Source organism: Temnothorax americanus, unplaced genomic scaffold (genome assembly GCF_048541705.1).
Source record: "Temnothorax americanus isolate GAGA-0224 unplaced genomic scaffold, ASM4854170v1 Scaffold43, whole genome shotgun sequence".
Classification (NCBI taxonomy): Eukaryota; Metazoa; Arthropoda; class Insecta; order Hymenoptera; family Formicidae; genus Temnothorax; species Temnothorax americanus.
This window is the reverse complement of record NW_027509581.1, coordinates 1,115,579-1,135,847: the sequence shown is the minus strand read 5'-3', so window position 1 is coordinate 1,135,847 and position 20,269 is coordinate 1,115,579. Positions and strand designations below refer to the sequence as shown.

The window sequence follows — 20,269 nt, the reverse complement described above, 5'->3', positions numbered from 1 at the left end:
CTGGACTTAATATGGACAACCATAGGTTATTGTGTGCTGTCTGGGGAGTGCCGTTGAGCAGTGGCTGGCTCGATTTTCATCGATCTGACGAAGCATCGATCGCTTTTGTGAATCGGTTGAATCGCTCGTATGTACCTACGCCCTACGCGATCGCCAATGCATCTAGCTCGGCTGTTAATTCGAATCCACGCCGATTGCCTTCGGCTCGAGGCTCACAGGTGAGATATCTTTTTTTATTAATTTTAGAACCATATTTTTCTGTCAAAAAAGAAAAAAACCGACTGGAGTCTCGTTCTTCTTATTGAATAAGAAATAAAAAATCATTCCGGTCTTCGAGAATATTTATGACGATAAGGGGCCACTATATTTCCAACCTCCTCTGTGTGTTACCTTCTACCCGACCGTTAACTTTTCGGAATAGCTATAATAGAAGTTGCGATGGCTATTTTGAAAGTTAACAGTGAGTTAGAAGTTAACAGACGTTGGAAATAGTGGCCCTAGAATGAAGAGGGGGGGGGGAGGGAAAACTATTAACATTCCGGCGCCATTTTTTTTGGTCGAGATTATCTTAGCTGCAAGCGTCGTCCAATCAGCGCGCTTCTCGCGCGACTCGCGTAATTCGGATAAATTCAGATTGCTCGCAGACACAAGATGGAAAGGTAAAGCGTAGCGCTGTGCGAGTTTCCACCATATCTTTATCCGGTCGCACGCGTTCTTTTCGCGAAATATCGAGTCTGATCGCGTCGCGGGTCGCGGCAGGTCACGAGTGCCGTTGAACAGCGGTGGACTGGTTAGTCTGATTTTCATCGACCTGACGAAGCGTCGATCGCTTTCGTGAATCGGTTGAAGCTCGTATGCGATCGCCAATGCATCTAGCTCGGTTGTTAATTCGAATCGCCGATTAACGCGATTGCCTTCGGCTCGAGGCTCACAGGTAAGATATCTCTTTCTATTAGTTTTAGAACCATATTTTCCTGCCAAATAAAGAAAAACATCGACTAGAATCTTATTGCATTTATTAAAAATAAGTATATGGATAAAAAAGAAATAAAAAAAATCACTCTTTCGGTCTTCGAGAACATTTGTGACGCTAGAAAGGAAAGGGAGGGAGGAAAACGTTCTATTAATTTTAGAATCGTATTCCCGTCCAAAAAGAAAAACATCGAGAATCTCATTGCTCTTATTGAATAAGTATATGTAGATAAAAAAAAAATTAAAAATCACCCCTGGACTTTTCGAGAATATTTCTGACACTGGAAAGAAAAAGAAGGAAGAAAACTCTTTCCATAGGAAAACTTTTTATTAATTTTGTAGAACCGTGTTTTCCTGTTAAAAAAAGAAAAACCGACGAGAACCTCATTGCTCTCATTGAATACTTAAGTATGGATAAGAAATAAAAAATTTCATCTCGGTCTTCGAGAATATTTGTGAAGCTAGAAAAGAAGGGAGAAGAAAAAAACTCTTCTCCTAGGATCTATTAATTTTTTTTAGAACCGCATTGCCGTCGAAGAAAGACATCAACTGAAATCCTTATTGCTCTCATTAAATGAGTACGGGTAAAAAATAAAATCATCCCGGCCTTAGAAAACATTTGGTGATGTCAGAAATGAAGGACAGTTGGGAGAAAAACTTCTGAGGTATTTCGGCGCCGTTTCATTGCCGTAATTATTTTATTGTTGGATACAATCGTCGTCCAATCAGCGCGTTTCTCTTGTATCATACGATTCGGTCAATTCGGATAAATTTAGATTGCTAACGGAAACAAGGAAAGAGAAAAAGAAACTCGAAGAGAAACGTAGTTTCGTATGACGCTCGCGAATTTTCGCGGTTTTTAATCCGATCGTGCACGTGTTTTTTTGCGAAACATATGAGTTGAATCGCGTTGCGGGTGCCACTAATTAACGGGCAGTTCGATTTTTCCCTCGGTCCAACGAATAAAACGCGGATATTTTTCAAGGCTCGTACGCTGGTTGTTAGAAAACATATAGGGCGTCATCGCGCACACACATTCGTATCGCCTGTCGATTGGCGCGACGGTTTTCGGCATCACGGGTAAGATAATTCTTTTATTTAATTTTTAGAATTTCTTATATAGAATTGCACTTCCGAAAGAAACATTGACGCGGATTGCATTAGTCTGATTGAGAACGTGAGAACGAATGAGAGATAAAAGGTCACGCAAGGACCGAGTGTAAGGTCCCTTCGTTCATGGCTCGTGGCACCGTTTAAATCGCGTCACGATGAAGCTGAACGTGTCGTATTCCGCGACAGGATGTCAGAAGCTGTTCGAAATTTCGGACCAGCACAAGCTCACTAGGTCCTTCCATACATTCTATATTTCAAGAAAATTCACACTACAAAAAGAGGGTGGGGGAGAAATAAATCGTAAAGTGTCCTGACGCAACGTCATTATAGCGTTTTACAATTGTCAATCGATCAGATACGATTTACACTGTTAAATATTAAAGAGGGTCTGAATTTGGACCGAAACGTTGTGTTTTATTATTAATAAATTTTCCAGTTATGGTCAAGGAAGTTTGGTGATATTATTTTATATTCACTGCTGAAGAAAATTCCCCATTATTGTTAAATATTAAATTTAATTTGATAAAATTTAAAGCAATACCTAGAATTAAATAACATTTTGTTATTTTTAATTACCATGTGTATCAAAATTTATTATTAAAAAAAAAAACAGTATTGTTAACTTTATTGGTTTAGTTAATTATTAACATTGTTCTAATTAAATTCACGACATATTGAGTAAAAGCACTGACAATCTACATATAAGAATGGTTGAAAATTACTCAAATTGAGTATAATTCAATACTACAAAAAAATTCAACAGTGTAACTTGGATTTTAGGGTGCTAGAAACAAAGAAAAAAAGCAAAATGTAGGTTTGTGTGACGCTCGCGAGTCTCCGTGGTTCTTTATTTCTTTCGAGAAATATCGCGTCTTGAATCGTGTCAAGGGAGTCACTAGCAGGCAGCTCGATTTTCCTCGGTTCAATGAATTATCTGTGAGTTTTTTTGGAATTCATAAGTACCAGTTATCAGTGAACATATAGGCACCATTGTTCGAATCGCTTTTCGATTGACTTCGGCATGAAGGCCGTACGTGAGATATTCTTTTATTAATTTTAAAATTGCGCTCTTGCAAAAGAAATGACTAGAAATTAATCAGAAATTTTAATTGCGCGTTAATATGAGAGGATTGAGAGGTGAAAAGTGAGAAATTGTCTTGTACGAAACATTCTTGGCGTCGGTAAAAAAGGAGAAAAAGAAGAAAATTTTAATCTGATGCCTAAATAATACGTTTTAATTATAACTTTTATTTATAAATGGATTTTAATTATAAATGTTTTAATTGTGATTTCAGGTATAACTGCTGTCCGACTAGCACCGTCTCTCGCACGTAGGATTACTCATACGTAATTCGAATGAATTCAGTGTGTAAAAAAACGCAAGAAAAAAAGAGCTACAGAAAAATTGATAGCTGGAGAGAAAAACATAGTTTTATACAATAATTCGTGGTTTTTTGTAATCTTTTACTCACTCACGTGTGTTCGTTGCAGAAGATATCAATTTTGATTGTATCGCGTTTCCGTTAATTAGCGGACAGTATCGTTTTTGTCGTATAGTATTAATGAGATATCAGTCGTTTAATCCGTGAATCGGGTGGAGGTGGAGGTCGTATATAATTATTAATAATGTACAGAGCTTTATCTTTCGAATCATCTTTCAATTTCGCGATTTTAGTACCTACTGAGATTCAAATAATTACTAATATAATTATTAATTTTAGAACTATTTACTTTTATAAAATAAATATCAATTCAAAGTTAATTAAAGATTTTTATTACGTATAGGATATGAAATAAGCAGAAACTCCATACATTATCGGTTTTTTCATCTATTTCTGCGCGTTTTTTATATGGAAAACTCCGAGCGTGCCGGCGTCGTTTTACCATTAATTAGTAAAGCAATTTGGTTTTTGTCGGTTTATTAGTATTCGTTATTAGATATGCGAATTGATTGGAGCTAGCACACATTTGTTATCGCTTATACATATATAGTTCCACTGCTCAGTTCATCTCTTGTTTGACATGACTACAAAGATTTAGTTAACTATCTTTTTTTTCGTTGCTTTAATGTAGTATTAATTCAATCTATAAATCGAGTAGAGTGCATATATACTGTTATTAATGCACACAACTCTACCGTTTGCATTATTTTTTGATTGACATTATTAATTTTAGTAAAAAAGGATAAAGAACTTTACAAGGGGCCTTAAAGGGCGCTTTGAAGGGACGTACCCAACCCTAACCTCCAATTCATCCATTACCTTACTGTTTCCTCCTTTGGACCAACGACGGTTTAACGTCTCTTCCGAAAGACGGAGCCCAGTTTTCTCCGCATCTTGCACGAAGGGGCGCGGTTTTTTCGGAAAAAACTTTTCCATGATTTATGGCTCTAGTGGACTCGAACCTGATGGTTCCTCAGATTACGAGTCTGGCGCTCTACCACTAGACCACACCGCCGCCCATTATTAATTTTAGTATAAAGTATAAGTATTTACGTAATTTGCTATCTTTTTTATTTTACCTAATTAGTTTTTAATTGCTTCGTAATATTAATCGTTTAATTTGCGAATCAAATGGAGCTTGTATATATTTGTTAATGCACATAGCTCTATTCGAATTATTTCTCGTTTGGTATGAGTGCTTTTAGTACAAAAATTTAATAAACAAATTAGCTAGCTCTTTTTTTGTTGTTTTTAATGTAATATTAATAATTTATTCTGTAAATTAGATGGAGTATGTATACTATTATTAACGTACGTTGCTCCATTTCGAATTACTTTTTGATTGATGCGATTAATTTTAATATAAGTATTTATGTAGTTAATTAGCTATGTTTCAGTTGCTTTATCGTAATAGCACTCATTTAATTTGCAAATTGGATGAAGCTTATATGTTATTAACCTAATACATAGTTCCGCTGTGTTCGAATTATTTCTCGACTAACACGATTAATTTCAGTACAATTATTTATGTAATTAGTGCTTTTCTGTTGCTCTCTTTAACGTAATATTAATCATTTGATTTGCAAACCGAATGGAACTTGTATACATACATTTGTTAATGCACATAGCTCCTCCGTTCGAACTATCTCTCGTTTAGTATGAATGTTTTTAGTACAAAAATTTATGTAGTTGGTTATACTTTTTCTTCTTTATTGATTTTAAAATCGTATATTTTTTTTCTTTTTTTCCCTTTTATGCGAAAAAAATCCGCTATAATTTAGTATAAAAATTTAAGTGATTAGTTATTTTATTCTTTTCTTTCTCTCTTTTCTTCTCCGCGAAAGAAATATCGACTTGAAGTTAATTAAAAACTTTTATTGCACGAGGCATGTGAGAAATAGGCCGTATAGTCTCTCCATACGTTTTCGCAGTCTTTTAATTAATCGTGCGCGTTCTTCGCGGAAAATATCGAAATCAATCAAATTGTTGGTATTGTAATTGTTGGTATGGTAATTAACGAGTAGTCTGATGTTTGTCATTTTAATGAAGCCGTTTTTATTTCACCGCGATCCAGATTGAGTTAGTGTACACTTGTTAATGCACATAGCTTTGTTCGAATCATCTTTCAAGTGATGCGATTGGTTTTAATACAACTTTCACGTACAAAAATAACGGTTTTTTATTTTTTTAATTAATTTTAAAGAAAACAGTGTATTATGAGAAAACGTTTTTGCAAATTATTTAAAATTAATTTGAGACTTATTTGCATCATAGAATATAGATGAAAAATAAATAGCCATTTTGTATGTCTTCGCGTAGTCTTTTATTCGATTGTACGCGATCAGAAAATATCGAATCCGCGTTGTGCAATGGTTGCCGCTAATTAACGGACAGTCCGATTTAACGACGTATTAGCCGCGTAATCCGTAAATTGAAAGCAGCTTGTATACAGTTATTGATGCGATACAACACAGCTGTTTGAGTTTGATGTAATTATTTTCTCTACAATTATTTACATTGATAAGACATTTTTTTTTCATTAATTTTAAAATTACATTTTTGTGAAAGAAATATTGATTGGAAATTAGATTCGTATCGTGTAATTCGTATCGTACCGGCAACTATATGTATAATATAATTTTCCCCCTATCTTTATGAGAAAGTGAGTGAGGCGGGTAATGTTAACGTATCTCATCGTTATTACCTCGACGGTGCCAAGTCCGGATGCTAGTCAGGACTACTTAATTCGAGGGCCGTGCTCTGCTCTGGATCTGAACGCTCCTCGACGACGGTGTCCAGCTCCAGGGATGAGAAGGCTCGGGATCCTCTGTCGCTCCTTAAGGACACCGTACGTGCCGGTCGATCAACGCCAGCTGCGGGAATGTCGACGACATGTAAGTCGCATCATAAAAAAATATTATTAACTACACATTTGCGCTGTCGCTTGCAAGTTTCAACGACTTCAGAATCAATTATTTATGACGATTAAAGACGCGAATGCGTTTAATGTGTCACAAATTAAAATATGTTCCTTCTTTTTATTCGCTTTGTTTGGTCTGATCGCAATTCTCGAGAATTTCAAGAATATCCACCGGTCGATTGACAAAGCTCTCGACATCGGAAATTTCTACTTAAATCAACTACGAGAATCTCTAAGATTCCTACACTGGCTCTAAGCTAATTTAAACGAACCATGCAAATCTAACATAGCTTTTATCTCATTTTTTAAATCTAAGAACAAAAAAAAGTTGCGTTAAGCCTATATTTTCACAAAATAAAAGTAAAAATCAGTGAAGTGTCTCAATACATTATCTATATTTAAATGTTTTCAATAAAAATATAATCGCGTTCTAAATAATATTATATCTCATTCTTGTACAAACCTAATTATGTTTTAATTTGATTTCAATTAAATCCTATAGTATGATACGACAAGCCACAAGCGCTGGCACATTATATATTAAAAAAATCTGTTCTTTTTCCAAATTCTAAAGAAATTGCTAATTGTCGTAAAATATCGGTCAAATTTCTAGAAATCGAGCGATGCTATTAACTACATGATATTTTACCTAAATCCTCTCTTGATGCTGCGCTTGCCAACACAAATAAACCTTTCAGTGCGCGGATTAATTTTGTACGGTAAAATTTTATTCTAAATATACATGCATTTCTTTACATGAAACAAAAGTTACTTTCAACGGGTAAGTTTAGATAACTGATTTACAGTTTACGCTGTGTGTAAAATTTAATCCTCTTTAACCGGAATTAGGGAGTCTCCTGATATAATAATAATAAATGGATTTAATTTCTCTCTGCTGTTTAAAACTTTTTGTTTATTTTTCGCATGTTGCGGCGCATGCATAAATTGCATTCTCGCCTGTAGAAATAAATTTTAATTGCAAAGAGATACTGAAATAAGAGAGAACAAAACAATAATATCACGATCTCACGAAAGCGTATATTCTGGCTTCGATGATATTTTTGACAAACTTTCAATTGACCTTTGAATTTTTTGTGGAATTTATAGCCATTTTTTTTTTGATAAAAATGCAAAAATAAAACATGGAGAGTTTTAAAATTACAAGCGATTATAAAAAGCAATCATTTTTCTCTTTGTTCTTTATGCAAATAAGAGACCAAGAACTCAAACAGATAATTAGTTTTCATTTAACTTTAAATTTATATTTAACTTTACTTTAATTAATTTGAGATTCAATCATTAAGATAGCCAATATAAAAAATTATAAAATAATGTGAAAACAAATGCTATTTAATCTTTTACTAAAAAAGAATTAGCTTTAAATTTCTCAAAAAAATATACAGATAAAATTCCTTATGCATATGATGATGCGTGCCATTTATCTTCTTTTTCATATCTCTGAAAATTAATAGCTACCGAAAAAAGCTTGATAGAGTTAAATTTGTACACTACTCATGTGATATTCATGGGGCATTTATCTTCTGTTTTTCGGCGGGCAATCTCTTGTTTGGAAGGAAGACGAATATTGCGGACGGTAAATTTCATGCCTCGACTACTTTGTGCACTAAATAGTGATCTAAAACGACCGTCTACTATCTGGTGTTGACTGGATTGTCGTAAATTAAGAGTTTATGGTGATCGCAACGGACACAATGCCTTACGTGGTGGCTCGTCCACGGGGACGAGCAACATAAAAAACTTTTTTGTTAACTATTGAGAGAGAAAGAGAGAAAGAGAGAGAGAGAGAGAGAGAAACCGTACTAATACTACGTGAAGAAATAAATCCGCGCTTCCGCACTCATCAAGTACATTGCGTCGGCTTTAAAATTTTGCCATTTATTTTGTGGTAGTCGATACGCACAGAGAGATCGCATTAAATCAGCATGTACATTGAGAAAGAATTTGTAAAGAATTTAATTAAAAGTTTTACGTTATTTTTAATAATATTCTATGTTTTTGACATTGTATTATAAACGATTCTTTTTAATAGTAGCAGGAACATATTACTACGTCGAGCTTTAAATTACGCTGAGAAATTCTGAAAATGCAGGTATATCAAGTTAATAATAAAAATAAATATGCAACAGTTTATGTAATAAAAATTATGAAGATATATATATATTCTATAAATAATTCCGAATCATATTATGCTTCTATTAAATGTACTTACAAATTTTGGGGATATTTAATGACGCATTATTTGTGTAAAATATTATTATTCGTTATTATATTACAAGTTCAGATATACAACATATATATATATATATATATATATATATAGTTTTGTTAATTATACGTTTATTTGCTGGATGTATCACCCATCAATTAAAATAATATATATCTCCATTAATAAGTGAAAAGGATTTACTGTCCTTTTCTACCAGATTGTCTATCACAATTCTGAATTAAATAAAATAATTTATACAACACATGTGTGATATATTGACGTAAGATTAATTTTATACGTTGTAGCATTATGCAGGCGATTTAGTGTGACGATATCGCGAATAAATTAGTTTATCAATCTACGCGATTGTTTACCGATACTTCCGCAAACAATATGTAAATGGACCATGTTGAGGTATATTAACGATGTAAATAGTCTTACGCGAAAATGACGTTTGTCGCCATATATGTATTTGCTGCTGCTCCGTCGTTTTCTCGCCGCAAAAAATATCGGACACCAGATTAATAAAAATTTTTCGATGTAAGGCAAATTTAAAAATATTGAACGGAGGGGTAGAGATAATAACGTGGTCATCCGCGATGCATATTCCGACCGCGCGGAAATTCACATGCACACATAAAATCGCGTCCGGATAGGGTGTCGCGCGGTATATACGAGAGAAACGGCGCTCTAGAGCGCCATATTTTATGCACCGCGTTGCACTCCGCGAAAATGGATTATCAATGAACGATGTAAGATCCAATTTTTGATACTACGTGTACGATAGATCCATTTCCGCGTTGCTATATCACGTGCTGCGGTTTCCCCTGATAAGAAATTAATTTCTTCTCGTTGTAAAAAATTTATCGAAGTGGTTTCCATGACCTCCGTGACTTTTTTTATGATTATTTTGCATGCGAATGTCGTAGCGTTTCGATATCGGTAAATAATTCGACTTTGATTTCAATCCAGAAATAATATTTAATACATCTTTTACGCGTTCTTTTTTTGCGGAGCAATTTATTGTATATCCGGATTATCTTGCGCTAAAAAGAGCGAGTGTTCAACTGTGGAAATTTTTCGAGTATTCGCTTTCGAATCGGCTATACAAACGCGCGCCTGCCATAGTTTCAAGCTAAAAATATCGACTGTCAGTGCATGGGAATTCGAATGTTCAGACCGGAATTGAATCTGGCGAAGAGCCTCTTCCGTTCTCTTTATGTTTATTTCAATGGTCGCGTATGACCGGTATTACCTCTATATGAGTGCATTTGTATGCCGTCACAAGAGAGTACCTGCGTGTTATGCATGTATTCCGTTAGGAAGTCGTGGAAAAAAATGTAGAGAGAAAGAGAGAGAGAGAGAGAGAGAGAGAAAGAGAGAGTGGGGTAGAAAGCGCAGTCGCTATTAAAATAACGAAAAAAAAATAGAGCAAACGCTGTTGTGTTTTTTACGACATCTTCAAATAAATGTCACGCCGTTATAAATATTGACAAGTTTGACTGTTACTTATTTTATCAAGACAACTGTAATATATATTATTTTATATTTCAATTTTATTTTTAAAGCAATTTATATCAGATACGGCATTTCATGAAATTAATTTCAACAGAGTGAAAAGCCTCGCGACATACATATATCGCGGTACGTCTAATTATTTTCCCGCAACCGCATGTTCTATCCGGTTGATTAACATCGCATATTTAATTTTGCACGAGCGATTTGGTTTCTATTCAGTGTTTCCTATTCACACAGCGAAATATGTTCCGCGTGTGCGCCTGTCCCAGTTTCACTTTTAAACTCGGTGGGTGCTCACCTAGGCGATGAACCGGGCTGAAACGGACGAGGCTCAATGCGCCATGATCCAAATCACAGTTTCTTCGCCGGGCTCGTTCCCTGGCGAGTTTCGCTCTCCTCCGTAGGCAGCAAATTACCATCAACGCCAGCAATGGAAACCCCAGAATACAGGACACGATGGGGATGATTATGCTCTCCGGCGTAACTAAAAGATGCAAATTGGTCACGTTAGCTAGGGCTTTGGTGAATTAATAATAATTTTGTTTTATTGCCATCACGCGTATATAACTCTCCCGCGGCACACAAATATAAAGTGTTATCTTTTTCAGCAATGTAATTGTTGAAGCTTTTAATAACTTAAACAATGTTTTTTGATGGGGTGTTTTTATTATTCAGCATAAAAGTTTAGAACACTAACGGTGCGATATTTTTCGGAATATCCCGTTTTTGTAGGATTATTTTTTTGATGACACAATCGTTTGTACGATCTCGTATCAAATTGTTTGAATTCATTTAATTGTTGATACGTCAATTTTATTAACTTTATAATTGTTAGATTTACTAGGCACATAAATATGACTTTATACATAAAAAGCTACGCAGTTTTATTTTTATTTTGGTTATCTGTGTGCATGAATCTTTAATGAAGCGCATATGCCACTTAGACAGTGATTATTTTAGGTCACAAAGCGGATTTTATATCACTGGACAAAAAGGGCATGCACTTCTCGAAAGTTTGTCAGTTCATGAAATTTTCAAGCGTGTAATAAGAGCGAAGTTGGTTACTTGAATCGAATTAATGGGTATTATAAGACGGGGGCTTAAGATGGGCACTGATTGGACTTTCAGTCCGTATTTAAAAGAACTTAAATCCTGACTTTCTCTCAACTACGACAGGATTGTTCGATTAAAACTTTTGCATGAGGCATAATGTAGTAATGTCGACATTTCTCAATATAAAAGCGTCCCAGTTCTCTTTCGGATTAAGCGTTATCTTAGTATGTAATACGTAGAGCTTGAATTTATAGCTTTTACAGTATGCTGTTCTACCTACACGACGCAAAGAAAAGCCAGGTTCTTTTGAGGAACTTTTAATCAAGATAGCGCAACTTCTAGAAAACGAGATACAACACAACTTTTAGACCAGATACAACTTTCGACTTCATTAAATTGCTCTTACTGTAAATAATCGAAAGACAAATTTTTATTTATTAATTGCTGCATGTGCAATATCTAATTTATTATTAATTTATTAATTGTGTACGCTTAAATCCGGTTTATTTAAAAGATCAGTAAGGAATATTGCTTTTAATGTACAATTTTCTCTAAAAATTATAAATATCATATTCTGTGAACAAAATTAGATATTCCATATTTCGCATATTGTCGTTCGTGTTTCGTGAAGCTAAGGATTTGTTTTTAGATCGACGTGCGCGCGCTGTTTTTCGAAGGCAGTTGTCCTGTAGCTGCAAATTAAAGCTATTGTGAGAATTTGAATGAAGCACCGATTGCAGATTGCGCAAAGTTCATAGACGTACAAAGTTTTAACGTCAACTAATTAATCCAACAGAAAACCGTGACGCAAATAGCTACGTCGTTTCGCCGAAGTACTTTACCCCTTGAATAGATGCTCCCTAAGTTCATTAAATATCAATGGTCTATTAATTGCTAATCTCTTAAGTTGCATTAATTGCGCAAAAAAAATCATTTCCAAATTACTTTGAGAGTAGAATCCCTTTACTTCAGAGATGTCGGTATATGATCTGCAGTCATCGCACAATGGAGGCAAACATCAGTAATTAATAGCAGGCAAAGCCTTTGATCGGCAAACGATCGGATAACAGTGCTGCGTTATTGTATTATCACACCGCTAACACTTGTTAGTGGATTCGTGTTTCTCCTAATTCGTAGCAAGCCGTATAACGGGCGAACGGCTGAAACTAATTACATTATCAATCCGCCGTCTCTCTCCGCCTCTTTAAATCCCTCCGCTCCAGCTACTCGTTTGCAATTTAACATCGCCGCGGGCGCGATCTAATACTTCGTACAAGCGTCTAATTAAACGTCAACCCCTTCGCGCAGTTAATATACCGTGTCTTCAAAATGAAACTGGCGCCACTCAAGATAATACGTGATACGAGCCGCCCGCGCCGTGCCGGTGTATTTTTTTGTAACAAAGTGGAACTTAGTTTTGTCGCAATTCAGGCTGAGAATTAGAGAATTAGAAACATGGTGCTTGTGTCCTTACCCGTCGGATATACCAAGATCGTAGGCCTTTTGGAGTGCGGAATCGTGGGCATGGTAGGTCGACCAGCTCTCATCTCGGCCGACATTTTTCCTTTGTTCTGCAACTGAATGGAAATGTACCTTTGAACTGACTTTTCAGACCTCGACATTACATACATTCTGATCCCTATTCGGTATGTAACGCGCCTTTGCCAAGTCGAGCATAGTCGCGAATTGAGAGAAACATCAGGAAAGACGAAACAGAGAATAAAATGTGTAATTTTAATTGAAGAGAGATTCTATTGTGGAGCATGTTTTTTTTTATTCTTACATTCGAGCGTCACTGATGCGTGCAGGTAATAGAGTTATAGCGAAATACAATCAGGAAGGTCTTGTCATGCAACAATTCATCAATATCAGGTGTACAAGTATGAAATGCGGATTTTTTAATAATAATTGTTTATAATAATTTTTTATAATGATAAAAAGTGGTTTATTAAAAGTATGTTCCATTGCTAGTTACACATTTTTCTTTAGCTGTGTTATCACTTTTCTCATTAATATTTAATGTGTCTACCGCGAGGGACAAAGAAAATGTGAGAAAGGTTTTCCCATATGCAGTGTATAATTCATAGCCGCCAGAGAGTTATCTCAGTATCTTTTTCTCGGTGATGCTAAAACGCCTTAAATGACATTATGTAAAAGAGCTACTTAAAGTACGATAAACCTGCCAGACTCCGTTCCTAATTTCCTGTTTTTACCAAATGTTGATTTTGGTGAATTACATAAATTTCATAAATATTTGCGACAGTTTTCTTTTAAAAGGGAAAAATATCTGAGTAGTCGGTGTCGATTTTCAAGATTACTTTCGACAAACTTTTAATTCCTCTAGAATTCTTTGCAGACACATTCGAATTTTTTTTAAGATCGTCGCTTTCTTTTGTTTTTTTTTTTTAGTCTAAAGCTCGAAAGCCACTCTAAGGCACAATTGCACAAATGCTAATTGTACTGTCTCTGTGGAAAAAAAAAACACCACAGGGATATTGTCCGTGGTCGAAATCTAGGTGCAATAATAACGGACGGTAGATTATCGAGAATTTGCGATATCGGCAAACGTCAGGTACAGATAATGCGGGATAATGTGCGCGCGTAAAGGCTTGCTCTGGCTTGCCCAGCTGGCGTGGTTAGGGTTAGGGCGTAGCACGAATTACGAAATGCAATTAATCTCCTGCGGAGGTACGAAGATTCCTCTAATCAAATTGTCGTAATTGTTAAACTTTATCAATTAAATTGACACGTGTGTGTTTTGCACTTAAATTAACATTCTAGTCAAATATATACCGTTATTTAGGAGATAATATGCCTATATATATTTTATGTGAATAGTTTGATCGTAAACTTGGAGTCGGCTTGTTTTCGAGTATCTTTTCGCCATCTTCAAGTCGCGATCCGCAGCAGATAGAATTTTCATTAATCTCCCCGATATCTGTTGCAGAGATATCGGGGAGTTCGGGAGATATCTTTTTCCGATCTATTTTATCTGGTTTTTGTCAGGCCACCCTTATCCTTGCTGTAGCGGTTTATCGAGTATTGCTACTATAAATTGTTTGGGTGTATATATGCTTTGCTTAGATAACAAAAAAAAACCTCACGAGCTGAATACAATGCTCGCGGAGGAGAAAGGGACTGTTATCGTATCTTGAAGAAACAGCCACGAAGGCACGCAGAGATTTCTTTTACGCTCAGGGGAGAGCCTAATCGTTTACTTAACCTACGTGATATTGCGAGATGAACTGAATTAGAGAAGAAAGAAAAATATTGTCTTTGAACAAAGAAGTAAGATTAGCGGACTTCTCAATTATAAGAAATGATAAGGAATGGCAGTAGCATTGTTTACACAGAAAAAAGTAAAAACTTGCACATTGCGGTAGTTTGATGATGAAGTTAAGTCTGTTAGTCCGGTGTGAAAAATCTCATTTTGCGGAACATATATTCACGTGAAGGGAATAGTCAGCTCTCGAATCTTCGGGCGAGGAGCAAAATCTTGCGGGAGAATCTTACGAATGCAGAAACAGCATCCTCCTGCATGCAATTGTAAAAAAAAGATGAAACGTAAGGAGAGGCTTTATCCAGTTATGCTAGAAAACTCTTCTTGATCTCGTTTGTTCCTGTTTCCGCGAGAACGTGAAAAGATCGTTCTCCGTCCTATCAACAAGTTTTCATCTTCCGCATTCGGAGTCTATGAATCGCTCAAAAACCGCGCCGCGCGCAAAGGCAAGTGCAGGGGGGGGGGCGGGCTATAACAGCTCTATCTGCATTTCCCACATTTTGGCACGCTATCGGAATACGAGCGGCATGTATGGCCGTAGGAAGTTGGTACTCCATATTGCCTCAACATCGCGGAATGCCAAGGTATTTACGTCGCTTATGTATATGGGTTTGCCGTATACCGATCTCGAAACAGGCGAGATGTTTGCTCCGGGTTTGCATACGACGTCATCGCACCGCGCCGGCGAGATCCCGGTTGAGTAAGGTACACTCGCGTTTATGCACATGCATGTGCGAATGCGAGCTGCACAGGCATCTTCCGCGCCTCTGGTTTACGTGCATGAAAGATATATATGCCATGAGTGTGGGATTAGAATCGCAATTATAACTTGCCTATCTATGTTCATCGGGCCGAGGAATTGAGAAATTTTATCTCGATAATTGTACATTTGAACTTCTGTTCAAATAAGCATGGAATTTTTTTGATATAATTTCTTCTCGTTTTTACTCGGCTCAGTATATAGAGTAGAGATATCAATTACATTTGAGATCACGTTGGCTTAAAATTTGAATGCGACGTTTATAATCTCTGGGATTATTCGCTGAACAGTGCGCAGTCGCTATTTCATAGCGGCAGATAAAAAGTTGGAAAGGAGCAAGAAGAGAAATGCGGCCCTGTTTTTGGTCGACTAATATAATCCTCATTATGTCGGGGGTCAGATTTTATTTCATTCTAAAGCAGGTCATTTAAACCGCGTCATTTATCATGCATTCCATTAATTAGGGCAACCTTGATCATATCATAGATAAACCGCACGATTTATCCAGCCTACTCTCTCACCTTCCGTCACTTCCGCTTCACGCTTTTGTTATCTTCCTTTGGGTCACGAACGCGAAACCTCATCTCTGACCTTTAACTACATCATCATTCAAATTAGAACTTAAAAACCGCTAATTTGCCACGAAGTTCGAAGTTGAGAGGTCGCGGTCAAGGCTTAGCCTAAACATTTTCTAGGTCGCAACATATAAGATCTATCTGCTAAATGAGTAAATGTAGATCAGAAATGCAAAATTGTTCAATTGTTTACCTGACTTTAGCAACAGTTTCATAATTGGTTCGCTTCTAACGTCACGCGGCGTCATGATAAAGCCATGACTTTGTTAGTGAGTTAGGGATACACTCTTGTCGAGGTAGTTATCAATCGTAATTGCTTCTCGTAAGAGACTCACTATTAGTAGTATCATCGGTCTATTAATTTCCTGTCTACTGAAACAATGCAATGTTGCTCGCACATTCACGCCGTGCCTTTTGAAGGTTTCGGAACATTACGTGAATACAATCTCGTTTCGAAATTGCTGTGACAAAACGACAGGGAGAAACGTGATCGTTACATGAAGTGTCGATTGGAGACCTAATAAATACGTCCCCATACAATTCCCAAGAAATAATACCCTCTGTTTTCTTTGCCTCTTTCGCAATATCCAGGAATGAAGCGATAAAATGTTGCTTGCAATGGTAATTTTCCCAAAAAAGGAAAACAATTACTAGAAAAAATATGTAGAAGTTAATTAACAATAAACAAATATGTACAAAATATAGTTTTAAAACGTACTGATAAATAAATGTTCTATAAATGTAAAAAACGTATAAGGTTTAAGTAATACTTGGTTTGTACGTATAAGGTTTGAGTAATACTTGGAACAGTAAGTGATATTTTGTAAATTTTAATATAGTTTCTTTGATACAGCATAGTAAAGAGTTAACAAGATTTGATTATGTCTGTTAAAAGTAATGTGCTTTGTACATGTTAGTTTTTAATTTCGAGACTGAAAGATACGTCGATAAGCAATTTATTTTCAGTTTCTCGGAGGTTTAGTAGGGAAAGGTATTTTTCTACGAAAATTGAACCAGTTTCGTTGATGCAAAAGATACAGCTTATTTCTCAGAGATTATACATCAGCGAGCATAGCTTCGTCCTTCGATAAATATATATATTCGCTCCTTTCCTCCTTTATCTTTCAAAGCAAATAAACATCTTTAAATTTTAATGCATTTGTCTGTCAAGTTTTGATCGTGATATGCAGCACGATTTTTTGTAAAAATTTGCAACAAATCTCACTTGATGTTAATTTCGATGAGATTTCAGTTGCGCCGCAAATAAGTATTACTCGGGGAAAAAAATGCAAATACATATTGCATATATCCCAAGAGCGATATAATTATATTGCAATTTTTTTTATCGGAACACGGAGAAAATTTTATAGTAAATATTACTGTGGTGTCGCTCTAGTAATTTTACTATAATACTATAGCATTTAAACTTGTGCGTCTTGATGGTCCGCAGTTGGTGCGACAGCATAGTAAAATTTAATATAAAATTTTCTCCGTGAAAATATATGAAAGCGTCAACCGTGGATTATTCCTATCTCGGAATAAAAAATTACCGCTGGGGCATAATATTAATCTGTTTCTCCGTGATCTACTACTGTTGTTTTGGGCCGCATTGAAACTCACATATTTATTCGTTTAGCCCAGGAAAAATACAAGTATTACGATGTCTTTCGACAAATAGAAAAACTAATGGTTTATCATTCTCGGTGTATTTTTTCGTGTTTTACGAGAAAGAAAACAAAACATTTAGATGTCACAGTGACAAAATAAGATATATACTAAGTAAATACTGAACAATAAATAAATAGCTAATAAATGTGAATGAATGAGAGAATAATGTGCCAAGAGGAAAAGAGAAAAGAATTATTTATATAAATGTATATATATATATATATATATATATATATATATATATAAAAATACTTAAATATATTAAATAAATTATAAAATTTATGTTATAAAAGACATATTTAAAAACTATAAGAAGTAAATGCACTTTTTTTATCTTTACTCGAATAAGAAAGGCTTGATTATAAGATTATCGCGAAATTATTTATTTCCGTCAATATTCATGCTTGATTACATTTTTATTACGAACGTACGAGATAAAATTTATATATTGATCCGATGGAGTTAACAATAATATTCCTCCGCTTGATTGGAAGATCATATAGCTTGTCATAATTTTTCACGTTCGCGTTTCGTAATCTGTCGATGTGCTATAGCGTTACTTCGATGTGCATGTGTGTATATAAACTACGTGTGTGATAAATGCAGCGTGACATTTGCCTAGAAAGGCCGTGCCATGCCGAAAATGACGTTCAAAGAGTATGCACAAACTAAATTTATCACGAAGTGGCGTGTCGTTTGATGCATGCTCTTCCAAAGCATATTCAATTTTCCGATGATAGACGGGTTAATTGTGAACATGGTCTAATTCAAGTTTGAAGGTTAACGGTATTATTTTTGCGCATAAAAAAATTGATTGTCATGAAACGATACGTGTTAATGACGTTGGTACTAAATTGGATTAAAATTTTATAATTTCTACTACTTTTTTAAACGCGGACAGAATCCTACGTCTTGTAGGAATTGTAGGATATAGTCAATAACAGATGTGATTCCAATCGAGATAACCAGATAACAGAATAGCGAAGCATTAAGCATCGCGTGAAATTGGCGGCGTTATTGTTAAACTTTCCAACAAGGAGCGTCATGCAGAGTCGAGCAATTGATCACATGAATAAGTATCCGGAGCATTTCGTCGAACTAACTTGGAGATCGCAATTGTTCACATCTATATACAAGCAACTGGCCCATAAATGTGTATTTCTAAAGTTTTATTGAATAACTACGTTAACTTTAACTTCATTGTGGGGTTTTTAAGTTCTGAGAATTGCGTATATACATTGCGTTTTTACAAAATTATAACTTTGCAGGACATATACAAGATATGTTTGATTAAGCGTATTTTGTTTAAGCTGTGAATTTTATTTTTTCTCATATATTTTTTTAGCGAAAATGTCGATAGAGTTTATTAATTATCACAGCCTTTCAAGCCCTTTTTAATATTAAATATCTTTGTAATCAAGCTTCAAATTAAAATGCCATTAAAGAGAGTCTATTTAAAATTAATTTAAGAATCTGTTTTTATTATATGTATATCGGTTATAATTCAAAATTTATGTGTGCTTTATCTTTTTTACGAAGGAAAAATTAACACACACAGATATTTTATTCTTTAACATGTGGGTATTATTAATTTTATATAAATAATTTTACTATTAAACATAATGCCATGTTGCACGTCTACAACTATTAGACTTGAGATCAGTTCGGCGCTCAACCTAAGTCATGCATCTATTAGATGTTCGTAAAATGTTCCCTCGACCATTAGATCCCTAATGGCTATTAAAGCCATTAAGGTTTTCCTAATACGCCACACCTTGTTTCGGAAGAAAAATTTGAGTAATTGTACAAACGTTTAAGCTTTAAACGTTTAAACGTTTAGCTTAAGTTTATAAACTATAAAACTCAGTTGTGTGTAGCCCTAAAAATGGATTTATAGTCACAGTCGTAAAAAAAATGGAAATGACGTAATTGGATGACAAAGAATTTACGCGATTTATGGTTTTATCGTAAAGATAAATGGTGAGAGAGGATGCACATGGTGCGTTATAAAAAGTTGCGATGACTTATTTTCCGTCAGTCGGACAGCGTAATCTTTATTTTTTGTCATGCTTCTCGTACGTTCCTATCTTTTTGACGAGAAGTTACACAGGAAGGAAGAGAAATTTGCCGCGTGCATCGCACATTCTTGAATTTATATTCCGAACGTGCTTCTTGGTCTCTAAGTTTATACGAGCACCCTCCGCACATTGTGCCTTTGCTGAATTTATTCAAGATTGAATCGCTACATTACATCCGGCGCTATTCCGCGTTATGAGTAAACTTCTTGTCTAATGATATCCGGGATAATATGAGATTTTTATTGTTCAACTTAGGAGTTTTTATTTTTGCTGCGTATCATAAGATGAGGGGGCATCCCGCGCCAGCATTTTACATTTTACATTTTACATTTCACTAATTAGGCAATTTGTATTACCTATATAATTAGTAAAATGTATTAAATTATTAAAAGATAATAAAAATATACTTTAAATAACCACCTAGGGAAAGAAAATACCAGAATATTAAATTACAAAAGAATATATTCCTGAAGTGGTTTCTTAGACGATATTTTTGTTACCTAAGTTTAGCAATTTTATTTATAACATAATAGCACTATAATATTGTGCGCGAGTTCTGTGATAATCAAGAATAAAATGCTCAACTTAATACATAAAACTTATTGTACTAATGTATGTTTAGATTTTAGAACAATAAATGATTACATGGACGCGATTTCCAGA

At 35.2% G+C, this 20,269-nt stretch overlaps 1 protein-coding gene across 8 annotated transcripts in view; it reads right to left on the bottom strand.

The window, feature by feature from the left end:
* LOC143903140 (uncharacterized) overlaps positions 1 to 20,269 on the bottom strand; it is a 38,671-nt gene that overhangs the window by 988 nt on the left and 17,414 nt on the right. For 7 of the 8 annotated variants that reach the window (XM_077416571.1, XM_077416569.1, XM_077416575.1 and 4 more), the window contains 4 exons: positions 12,720 to 12,822; positions 10,491 to 10,676; positions 7,097 to 7,114; positions 6,232 to 6,400 (listed from right to left, as the gene is read on the bottom strand). In XM_077416571.1, coding sequence (XP_077272697.1) covers positions 6,255 to 6,400; positions 7,097 to 7,114; positions 10,491 to 10,676; positions 12,720 to 12,804 — 435 coding nt within the window. In that variant the 5' untranslated portion in view covers positions 12,805 to 12,822 and the 3' untranslated portion in view covers positions 6,232 to 6,254. The remainder of the gene's footprint in view (positions 1 to 6,231; positions 6,401 to 7,096; positions 7,115 to 10,490; positions 10,677 to 12,719; positions 12,823 to 20,269) is intronic. The other variant, XM_077416576.1, reaches the window with a different exon arrangement.